At 37.8% G+C, this 12,368-nt stretch overlaps 1 protein-coding gene across 1 annotated transcript in view; it reads left to right on the plus strand.

The window, feature by feature from the left end:
• Nucleotides 1–12,368, plus strand: part of LOC110019065 (probable ubiquitin-like-specific protease 2B) — a gene marked incomplete in the record, with an annotated part of 90,832 nt that overhangs the window by 65,832 nt on the left and 12,632 nt on the right. Inside the window, 4 exon segments of the mRNA XM_020716603.1 lie at nucleotides 913–1,113; nucleotides 1,196–1,251; nucleotides 1,329–1,422; nucleotides 2,223–2,313. Of these exon segments, the coding sequence (XP_020572262.1) occupies nucleotides 913–1,113; nucleotides 1,196–1,251; nucleotides 1,329–1,422; nucleotides 2,223–2,313 (442 nt within the window).

The raw sequence follows: 12,368 nt of genomic DNA on the forward strand, positions 1-12,368 counted from the left end.
GATGATGGCCTTTTGATGAGTAGTATTTGGACATGACTACTGTTTAATAGAAAGAAACTTAAATTAAGAACATTACTAACATATGCCCCATGTAGATTTTAGTTGACTCAAGAGTTTTTTTAAATATTTAATCTCAAGTAATGCTTGATTTGTTTAGAATATTAATAAAAATTTCTTAAATGTAATATTTGATTATTTATAAATCTTATTTAAGGAATTTGGGCCTCTGTCAAAATTGACGGATGACTCGTTTAAGCCTTGTCTTGCTGCTCATGAGAACGTAAACAAGGCAATTATGTTCTCTGCAACTGGAACCGTATTTTCTTAGTAATGCAGTTTTGACTGTCGAGATTTATTCTTGGAAGATGATCTTTTATGGTTTAAATACATATCATGCTTGAGAAAGCATACTTCACGATCTGGGCAACACAGCTGCAGACATGGTACAAACCAATTAGAAAGTCCATATGAACTTAGAGTCATAAATTTATGTAAAATACTATTTTTTACAAAGAATTTTATGGTTTTTGTTCCTTTTTTATCTCCAATATATCATCATTTGCATCTTTGGGAGCTTATATTTTGTAAATAACACTATTGTAAATTGAATTGTGAAGTCTTGTTTTTATCCTATGATGTTGACAAGATTGTGAACAGTTTGTGCAATCAAGCCAATAAGTTTATGCAATGCATCATCAGAACATTTTGAAAAAGTTATATAATTTTTTTTCTCTTTGATTTATTATTTGAAATTGGATTGTTTTGCTAAGAAAGGGAGCCATTATGATGCAATAATAAATTTGGAATTTGAATTTTTTCTCAGTTCAGAATATTTTTCTGTGTATTCACTCTTTTGTGAATTATATGTCAGGAGCCTTATTAGCTTCACTTGTTGATAATGTTCTCTTACAGGTACCTACAGAAAAAGGTTCAGCCTAATGAGAAGAGAAGGTTCCACTTTTTCAACAGTTTCTTCTTTCGTAAGCTAGCTGATCTTGACAAAGATCCAGGAAGTATTTCACATGGGAGGGCAGCATTTCAACGGGTTCGGAAATGGACACGCAAATTCAATATATTTGAAAAGGATTACATATTTATTCCAGTTAACTTCAAGTATGGCGTTAATTAAGCATGCATTATGATTTTGTTTGCTTATGATTTTTTTTTTAGTGAGAGTTTATGATGAAAATTACAGTCTTCACTGGAGTTTACTTGTTATTTGCCATCCTGGTGAAATAATCACTTTTGTAGGTAAGGATTATATTGTAAAATTGCAATTCAAGTGTTTCATTTGTTGATTATGTTCTTATATGATTATGCTTTTCCAGATAATGATCTAAAGAACTCTCCGAAGGTTCCTTGCATTTTGCATATGGATTCCATTAAAGGAAGTCATAGTGGTCTTAAAGATCTCATCCAAAGGTACCTTTAACAATTCTCTGTGCTTTAAATGTAAACCTAAGACACCTTTAACCCGTGCTTCACATGCACTTTAAAGTTTGAACCCTTACAACAATATTCCTGATACAAACATTTTGACACTAATGTCTAATCATTGAATGTGTGAAAAAATTTAAAGAATTCAATACCTAAATCATAACATGTTAATTTTATTGTTATGGCTCAGCTTTGTTCAATTTTTTGGTTTTTTTTTCAAATTATGTATAAACCCTATTTGCTTGATAAACCATGACACAATAATGAGACTTCTAAAGATGATTTCTTTGAAAAATTATGTATTATAAATTGAGAAATAACTGTGTCAGAGGAATAGTGTAAGTGGCATCTATTCTATATAACTGTGCAAAATAAACTTAAGCAGTTTGGTGTTTAATGTATTGTAAAATATGAACTTATAAATTTGGTAGATGAGATTATTGTACATGTATTATGAAGAAAAAGGGTGGATAACTTGGATGCAAATTATGCAAAATAGATTTAGCACCTTGTGCCATAATTAATAGGGACAATTGGAGAATCGGAATTTTTAAAGCCAACCCCAAGTAGTTGGGGGGTATGTCAAATGGTGATGATGATAATTAATTATCATATTGTCCAGACTTATGCAAACAATTATTCAAGAAAGAAAGGTGATATGCTGCGTTCATCATGTAATTATGACAGGCATCCATGTAGGCTAACTTAATTTCTTGTTCTCCCATGTATTTTTGTTTATTTATTATTATTAATTTTTTTTTATTGTGTTTCTTTTCGGCGGACAGTTACCTTTTGGAGGAGTGGAGGGAAAGACATCCAGAGTTTGCTGATGATATTACAGCGAGATTTTTGAATCTGAGATTTGTATCTCTTGAGGTTTTTCTTCTTGCAAAATGCTTTATAATTATCTCTTCAAGGAAAAAATTTCTTTTCTATTTTAATAATTATGATGAATTAAAAAAGACTTTTTCATCTCATTTACAGAAAGTAAAGTTGTCGTTATTGAATCTATATAATATTGTGTTTCAGATTTGAGCCTCATTTTTTTTACTATGCTAGCCAATAAAAATGCATAGTACTTGTGAGAGACAATTGTTTTGAACTTGTTGTTCATAAAAAAAAAACGAGCACATCAATAATAATAGCTCAAACAGCAGAAATTTAGGTGATTCGTAGTTATGCATTTGTGAGAGATTATAAGATCAAGATTTGTAGTTTGAATTTAGTTTTAAAATTAAAACATAAGCAAATCCGTTTCAATGTGTATTTTTGTTTTGACCACGGATCAAGGCTTGTTGTGGAGGTTGTTGCCTATGTCTTTGGTATAACAATTTCATTTTTTTTTTTAATGAAAGCAAAGAACATGAAACAATGCCTCATCTTACGCTAAACTAGAATCAATTAAAGAGCATTGGAAAATATTTCTAGAGAACATGCTGGTGTGCTCCAATGAAAATGCTTGGTTTTTTCATTGTACGAACAAATGGAAAAACTAAGTACTTTATGAAAAAAGTTTATATTCATGACATGTGATTTCTGGCAAATGCTAGGTTTTGGATTAAATTGGATGCTTGCTGCCTTAAGCCTACATCGTTGATTTTGTGATTTTTACCCATTATTTTTTTTTCACTTTGTCGGTAACCTAGCAATTGATCAAATCTCATCTTTTGCAAGCTTTCCTGATACCGAAGTTAAGCCAAATAATAATAGGAAAAGTGAATATTATTACTAAAAGACAATAGGTGATTACAACTAACACACTTAAAAGGAAAATAATTACCGGCTCAACAATCCAACTCAAATTACGTTGGATGTCAGGGTGGTGGTGGTGATTGGCTAGGTGTTAGGAGGTGGTGGGGTGGTGGACGAGATGGTTGGCCAACAGAAAACAACAAGTTATCGGTTCCTCGGGTTCTGGAAAACAAGCATGTAATGGATAATAATGTGGGACAGCTGTCCGTGATGATGACACCAAGTTGAAAGGGGTAGGGTGCTGATTTTTTAGGCGGCAGCACTTGGGAAGGGAAGGAACAATGGCCAGAACGGGCAGGGAGAATGGTTAGGTTGCGGAGGGGACAGTAGTGGTGGTTGGAACAGCTGCAAGGCTGCAGGGAAAAGGGGTCTGGATGGTTGGAACAACAGGAAAACAGTCGGGATCAACTATTCGGGTCGTCTGCAGCAAGGGGAAATGACAATGACAGTGACAAGGGATGTTGGGGACTGCAGGACATCAGGAGGATGGTTGTCCAGGGTGGCGGCAACTAGGATGAATCTGGAGTTGGAGAAATTGTAGTGAAAACACAGACAAAGGTTGTTTGGTGGCGGTTATAGCAACGAAGGCCTGTCGAAAGCGACATCGAGAGGATGTGGAAGGATATAGGAAAAGTAGTTATCACATCGAGAGGGAGATATAAGCTGAAAGACTGCCCAAACCTTCTGATATAGCCCTCAAATGACGGGCGCCGATGGTTGAATTAAAAAAAAAATCATGAAAATATTAGCTCTAGACTCAATCGAGAGGATGTGGAAGGATATAGGAAAAATAATCATCACATCGAGAGGGAGATATAAGCCGAAAGACTGCCCAAACCTTCTGATATAGCCTTCAAATGACGGGTGCCAATGGTTGAATTAAAAAAAAAAATCATGAAAATATTAGCTCTAGACTCGTACCAAAACAAATAAATTATAATAGGAGAACTATGAGTTGCCCAAGAGTGTTGGTCGATCCCTCAATAAGGACCCCACTTGGTCCGGGTTCGTTCCAGGGCATTATCGGTCATATCTTTTTGTTTTCGTAACTCCTGCTCGGGAGTTACAATGCCCTCTGCTTCTGTGTTAGTCTCTCAGTGTTAGGGGGGCTTCGACCTCATTCGTCGAAGCTTCTGTGTCCTCGTAGTATAGAGTTAAGTTTGCCATGTTGGAGGTAGCAGAAATATTGTAATCCCCTGGTAAATCAATATTGTAGGCGACATTATTCTAAAGCATATCCTGCTAAACTAAGTATGTATGCTCTTTTGGCACATCCTGAGCTGTGAATGCATGTGGATAGGAATCCTTACGAACTAAGCCTCGAGGCATTAAATATGTTATTAGCTTCTTCCACTCAAACTCGTCCATGTGTATCTGGTAAATAAATGTGTGAGAAAGATTCAACTCTGGGACGAAATCTATGGTATGTTGGGCAACTCTCACTAGCAATCACTCAAGAGTTCTCTTTCTCTGGTGGACCCTAGATCCTATCTTAGAATTGTTTTCCACCAAACTCGTAGTGCAGTTTCCAAAGCTATGGTTCATTCATTCTATTTGATTCTCACTTAGGGGTTCACGCTGAATTGATTTTAATACCCATATTAAAATGACTCTATATTGTCTTCCAGAACCTACTCAAAATCTTCTCATCTCTAACAAGTTGAATTTTCCTTGCTAGGGTGAACTCAGGTGGTATGCTATATGTTTGAAAATTTTGCAATTCTCTTACCTAATGTTGCCCTGTATCTGGTAAATGCTTCTCAAACTCATGGTCATTTGGGCATTCAATGTCAGTTCTATTGATGCTCTTCTCAATACCTGCAAAAAGGTAGCTTGAGGCACCACAACCTCACTCTGCTTGAACGTTCATTACCTCAAACTTACTAACATCTAGAATAGCTACTGTCAACTCGGCTTCAATCTCTCTCCAGAGTTCAACTGGAATCGATGGTATCTCTTCCTTGTCAACCAGAAGTTGAGAATCCTCTCTGCAAGTTTCAACATCTCATGAATCACTATTTATTTTTTCATCTTATCCCTGATCTATGAAAGAGATCATTATCCTAGTTGTGCAATCTGATTCAGTATGCCTAAATCCATGACACTTGAAACAGTTTATGGCTGAGAGATTTGGGAATGCATATCGGTTGTGCCTCAGTCAGGGCTGGTTTGGATGTTTGCCTTAGTGTACTTTTGTTGTAATCCTGGGTTGAACTCAGTCTGTAAGATGTAATGGTCATTCAATAATGTTGTCTCTCCACTTTTGAAACTAGGGTATGCACATCCTATTCAAAATGAACTGGTAGATACTGGTGTTGCATCTCCCGTTTCATCTGGGACTAAGCTGTGATCTTATATTTTCCCTCATGTTGGCGTAGGTGTTTCATATTTTTCTACCAAAAAATACACTCTTCTTTAACTTTGTTGTGCTAGTTTCACTCTTTCGTCTGGTGGGTTGTCCTGATACTTAAAGAAAAGTTCTACGGTATGAAAACACTCGAAGAACTTGTTCGAATCCAAGTGACCGTCAAAATGTGGCAAATACGTTGTTACATCAAAATCCTGGCGGACTAGATATTTTAGGTCAATTCTTCGGGGTAGGGGCTTTTCATCTCTGAAATCTCTAACAGACACTTCACCTTCTGTATCCTCTAACAGACAATTCATTCTTCACCTTCTGTATCCTCTGACATACACTTCATTTTGTACCCTCTGACATACACTTCATCTCTGTAATCCAATAGAGTATGAATGACGAATGATCTCCTTTTTATTATTTTATCGAGTCGTTGTAGCGCTCAGCGTAATTACCGTTGTATGTATTCCATGGTAAACTTTTGATTGGCGTCTGACAATTATCTTGACGGTGGCATAGTTAGGATTTGGGGTGTAGGTAGGGGTGATGTAAGATGTAAGGATGCTTTGATAGAAAATGAGAGGAATTTTTTTTTTGGGGAGGGTGAGATAAGTTTGTGTATGGCAGATGCTAGAAACCGATATAACTAGGGTTGGATTAGCTCTAATACCAAATGATATCGGAGTTAACATAAATCGCATTAGGAAAAACGAATTTTATTACTAAAAGATAATAGATGATTACAAATGACACACTTGAAAGGAAAATAACAGCATACTCAACAATCCAACTCAAATTAGTGTGGATTTCGGGGGTGGTGAACGATATGGTCGGTCAGCAGAAAATGAGGTAGCGGTTCCCCAGGTTCCAGACGACAAGCATGCAAAAGGTAACAATATGGAAAAACTGTCTTGGAAGATGGTTGCAAGTGTGAGGGGTAGGGGACAGGTTCTTTAGACTGCAACACATGGGAAGGGAAGGAATAGTGGTTGGGACAACGGTACGATCGCCGAGGGGATGTATTGGTGGCTGGAACAACCGCATGACTGTAGGAAAAAGGGGTCTGGATGGTTGGAGCGGCAAGGAAACAGTCGGGAATGGCTATTCGGATCTTTGGTAGCAAGGGCGAACGACGGTGGCAGCGACAGCGATGTCAGGGACTGCAAGAAAGCAAGAAGATGGTTGTTTGTGGTGGGGGCAGTGAGGACAGGTGTCTGAAATTGGAAAAGTTGCTGTGAAAACAACGATGGCGGTTGTTCGGGGGCGGCTGTAGAAATGGAGGGCTTTAGGGAGTGACATGGGGAGGATGTGGAAGGAGATGGGGAAGATAATAGCCACCTCGGGAGAGAGTTATTGATGGAGCACCATCTAAACCCTCAGATACCTTCCTCGAAGGAAGAAACAGATGCAGGTGGCTGTCCTAAACAAAGCTCACAAAAAAATTTACTCTAGACTCACAAGAATAAACCTATAATAATAGGATAACGAGGAGCGGCTCAAGAGGACCGACTCAAGAGGACCGACCAACTCCTCAGCAGGGACTTCACTTGGATCGGGTTCGGTTCACGACATTAGCGGTTGTGGCTTTTTGTTCGTGTAACTCTTGCTCAGGAGCTATGGCGCCACCCCTCTCCGAAGTCATTTCTTGATGAACATTAATGCTGTAGGATATGAAAAATTATATTTTTGTTATCTTATAGATGATAATGCTTTGCTCGGGAGCTATGGCGCCCCCCTCTCCAAAGTCATTTCTGGATGAACATTAATGTTGTAGGATATGAGAAATTATATTTTTGTTATCTTATAGATGATAATGCTTTCATTGATGGTAGAACTTGACTTCCATGTCAAAATTGTGGAAGCTTAATGACGCGGGGGCGTTAGTACTCGTGCTAGCCACATTATGCTTTAGTTCAATTTTTATGTTTTATTTTTGTTTTTGAGTTTTTTTTTTTTTTTATTTTGATGACAAACTTATAATAAAGGGGGTTCTAGTGCTTATAATTAGGGGCAGATTTTGGATTTTTAGACGCATGTCTGTTTTCTCTTGTAAGTTTTTGTCCATCCAAACTTTGCCTTGCAATTGTATCCTGGATTTGCAACTTGATGGTGTTTAGTCATTATCTTGATCTTCTTGTTATTCACTGTTATTTCCAGTTCTTTCCTCTGTTCTTGTTGAAATCAGTAATTACCACCTTTGGCCGGTATCATCTTCATATCAAACCTCAGTTCTTGGGCATTTTCTCCTCCTTCCTTCCAATTAAAGTCAATTTCTCCATATCTGAATTCTGTCCAGGGTTCTCGTTGTTTTTTCTGGTTTCTCTTTTCGGTGGAACAGCTTTCTGCCAAGGCTGTTGGCATTCTTGCTCTATTCTGCGCGCACGGTTTCAGGTTGCTTCTTTGCAGTTTCTGAAGTGAAGTCCCTGGTTTTCAGATTTCCAGCCTTTGTGGTTCCAGAAAGCTCGGTTTTTGTTCTGCCTCGCCTTTTGAAAAGGAAGCCATTGTGGGGTCATAAACCTAGCTAAGATTGGTTTCCTAGTTCTCCTAGCTTTCAGCTTCAGGTGCTGATTTCCTTCCACTACAGCTTGGATCAAGGGGCGTTCTCAATTCATGGGATTGACTGCAGTTTCCAGCAGCCAGACCTTTCTGTGAGGGGTTACCTTTTCTGTTTTGAGCATCCATAATCATTTCCAGTCAACTGCATCATTGTTCTTGATGCAGGGCTTGCCTGCCACAGGCCCTACCTGCGGTGGAAGGGCTGAACGGACCAGTTCAGCCAAGAAGACTAGGGCCAGCTGGCCAGTCCAGGTTGCTTAGCCACCCAAAGAGGAGGGGTCTTCCCTTCCTATTCTAGCTACTATTATATATATGATGCTTGCTTGCTTAGGGTTTACTTTTTGTCAATTCTTATTTTAGATTTCTCGCAGCATTTTTCCCTAGCTAGGTCTGTATCCGGGGATGGGCGGTGCTCTGAGGTAGTGACTATCTCAACTTGATCCCATGCATCTGTTCAATCCCTACTTTGCTTCCATCCAGCTGACGCCCTTCCCTTCTCTTTTCCAACTGCTGAATCCCTATTTTTAGTCTGCAACCGCTGCAAGCCCTGCGGCTACCCATCTGCTGTGCTGCCACCCCCTTATCTTGCTTCCCAGCGGTCGGTCTCCCTATCCAGCTCCTGTTGCTGGACCTCTTCCCACTTGGCCCACCTCCTTCTACCCCATCCCCCGTATCACCTTCCAGTCACCACTTAAACCCTCACCTCTATACCTTTCTACTGCTGCCACCAATCCCACCTCATCTACTTACCACCATCCATGTATTATCCTATTCAGCCCTAGTCGGATATTATGTTTTGCTGATTTTCTATGTTGTTTTGAGTCCTGTTTGTAATCCGTTGTAGTTTGATTAATGAAATTTTTCTTTCGCCTTATCGAATCTGTGTTAATTATGGTATCAGTGCCCATATGATTGTCTATGAAATCTGAGTGGGAAACCATACCAAGAAGCCAGAAAATCACCTAAATTAGGAAGTCTGTTAATTCTAAGAGAAATTTATTCAAATATGAGGACATATTGAAATCTTGAGGGAATACCGTGTAAGAGTTCCACTTCTTTATGCAAGAATCAACAATATATCAGAGTGAAAGGCTCGTCAACTGATCCAATATGCCTATGCGAAGAACTATTGCTCATGCCAATGAAGATATGAAAGGTTTGCAATGCAAGATCCATTGTCTTCACGAGTGAAAGGCTCGTCAACTGATCCGATATGCCTATGCGAAGAACTATTGCTCAGGCCAATGAAGTTATGAAAGGTTTGCAATGCAAGATCCATTGTCTTCAAGAAAGGATGGTTGTTCTTGAACAACGAAATTAGAAGAACATGAGGTGGATCAAGAAAACAAAATTCTTGAAGATGAGAACCCATTTCATCAAGAATCCTCAAGTTTTGATGGGTTTGACGGCCCAGTCTCGGAATCATCGTGAATACCTGCATATGATCAGCCCATGTATGACGATGAGAAATGTGTTGGAGTTCCTAGAGTTTAAAGTTCTTGCGATGATGTTTGGCTGCACTATCTGGTGATGTTCATTGCGAACAACATTCAAATTAGAAGGGTTTCTTCTATCACTAGTGAAGTATATGCTTTTTTAACCTCTAAGCAATCTGAATTATTGTCGAATGATCAATTTGATAAATGACGGCTCCTATTCTCTTAACAATAGGGTTCCTGTTGCTTTGAATAAACTAAGTGGAGATGTTATGATTGATCTGAGTTTATTTATACTACCAAGCATGAAGAAAAGAAATATATGCTACCTATTAGAATTACATACGATGTTATCGGATTGTTGGATGCACATATAACTGAATTTGTTGGTGTTTGGTGTCCAGTTAGTTTTCCCAAAGGGGAAACTGTCTTCAACATCTTTGTCGCATACTTTGACAAATGAAGAAATCTTGGGATTTCATGGGCAAATACAGCCTCTTCAACAACTTTTTGGTGTGATTAGTCTACTTGTTCGACAATCTGCTTCTCTTGATTATACTTTTTTAGATATGGAAGATGCTGATGGCTCCTATTCTTGGCTTGCATTAGATTAGCAACATAGGCGGGGATCCTATTGTGATCTTTCGGCTTATTCGTGGGCAATAATGTTTGATAAGGTTCTAGTACTTGTAGAAATTATTCAGAAATAATTTTTATGTTTTCAGGCGTCTGAACACTTTGTAGGAAAGAGTGATGTTGATGGTGATATGGATTCATTGTTGCAAATTCATTATTTCAGATTTGGATGGTCAATAGGGCTATATGACCTCATAATGCTTGTGTTATACCACACACTTGCTATTATGCCATATGAATCAAATGAAAATCCCAACTTTGTTGTTCGTAATTATAAGAGATTTCTCCTTTCTATTGAAAAAGGCCTTCTTGATTCATTTTCAGCTTTAGATAAGTCCTTTAGTAGACTTCTTGGAGAAACTCCATTTTTGTCGGACTCTCCATTGAGATTCTTGGGGAATGTTTGTTACTCAAGTGTTTATGATCACCTTAAGAAAGATGTTTTTGATGGTGATCGAGCCACTCAGAGTCTTGCGCTTTATGGAGTCTAATTTTGAGTCTTGCTTCTAATTGTCTGGCTTGCTTGAAGATTGTTATGAATTGTGCTGTTCATGCTAAAGAGGAATTTAGAACAAAAGCTATTCGGCTGGTGATAAATAAGCTCTATATTCTCCAAAATTCCTAAGCAAGTATTGAGAGATTTGCTATAAAAATGCTGTTATCTATTCTCGATCATCAAGTTCTAGAGGTGAAGGATGTTGCGATTTTGATCTAATTACTCCTGCCAAGCATTCGTAGTAGACTAGAATGAAGGATGTTGTGATTTTGATCCCCATACTTTCAACTCTTTCAAAAGATGAGGTTTTACTAATATTTTCAAGGCTGTTTGATCTTCCAATTGAGAAATTCCAAGCTGCATTAGCTTGCATTCTTCAAGGTTCAACGCATATAAGTTCAGCTTTAACTCACTGAACTTGACCTTCTTGGGGATTAGAACTGACTCCATTATTTTTAACGTCTCCGAGTTGGAATTGGAGACCCAAGTGAAATCTTCTCCAACCTTAGGAAATGAGGCTGGAGCGTTAGTATTAGTGTTGTTCATACCATGCTATAGTTTATCTTTTTTATGTTTTGGTTCTATTTTTATGTGTTTTTTTATTTGGATGACAAACTTATAATAAGGGGGGTCTTGGTGCTTATAGATCGAGTTGTTTTGTGTATAGGGGCAGATTTTGGTTTTTAGACCTGTGTTTGTTTTCTCTTGGGAAGTTTTGGACCATCCAAACATTGCCTTGCAACTGTATCCTGGATTGACACCCAGACACCCAGGTGGTGTTTATCCATTATCTTGATCTTCATGTTATTCACTGTTTTCCCAATTTTTTCCACTGTTTTTTGCTGAAATCAGTAATTACCCCCTTTGGCCGGTATCACTTAAACTGTTTGGTTTTCAGATATTTTGGGAAAACAGTGAACCTATTTTAGAAGTTATCTGTCAATAAACACGGTGCACGCACACACACATAAGGTTAACATTTCAATTGCGGAGTTCTCTTTACAGTAACACTATTTGGGTCTATATTTTTTTTATTTTTTCAACTCGAGTAATTTTACAATCCAACTCATCTCTGAGGCGGGATCTGGTTTTAATTTCCTTCTAAATTTTTATTTATAGGAGAAAATGGGTCATATTCTTGGTTGGTTGTTTGTTGGAGGAAGAAAAATAGGATGAGATTTATTTTAGGTGTCTATGGTTAGTATTTCTTGGACTAGTGATGTTTATTTCTTAAATTCTTTTATTTTAATCTCTGAGTGATAAAACCTTCTATCTTGTTCACAATCTGTTGCTGTTCAGGCAATGTTCCTAAGGTTCTTGAATCATGGAAGTCAAGAATTTTTCTTTGTTTTTTGGGTTTTGTGGCATGTTTTTATTTGGTTGTGGGACTGACATTTCATGTTGTGATAAAGTTTGTGGCAAAACTAAATATTAGAGTTTTTGGAATAATTGAAGTTATATTTAGAACCTAGTAATTTATTTCATAATTGCAAGTTCTGCTTCCTAATTTCTTCCATGTTTCGATTCTTGACTACTAATGGTTTTTCATGCTTTTGTCAACATGGAGGCCAGGCATAAATAAATCTTAACCTACGTTTACTGATTGTATAAAACCTTGCAATAGCATGTACCGATCACATAATGGACTGATCGAGGCTCTGTAACTTTACTGATTTGGATGTCAATGGAGAAAAAAAAA

This window comes from Phalaenopsis equestris, unplaced genomic scaffold, assembly GCF_001263595.1.
Source record: "Phalaenopsis equestris unplaced genomic scaffold, ASM126359v1 Scaffold000044, whole genome shotgun sequence".
In the NCBI taxonomy this organism is placed as follows: domain Eukaryota; kingdom Viridiplantae; phylum Streptophyta; class Magnoliopsida; order Asparagales; family Orchidaceae; genus Phalaenopsis; species Phalaenopsis equestris.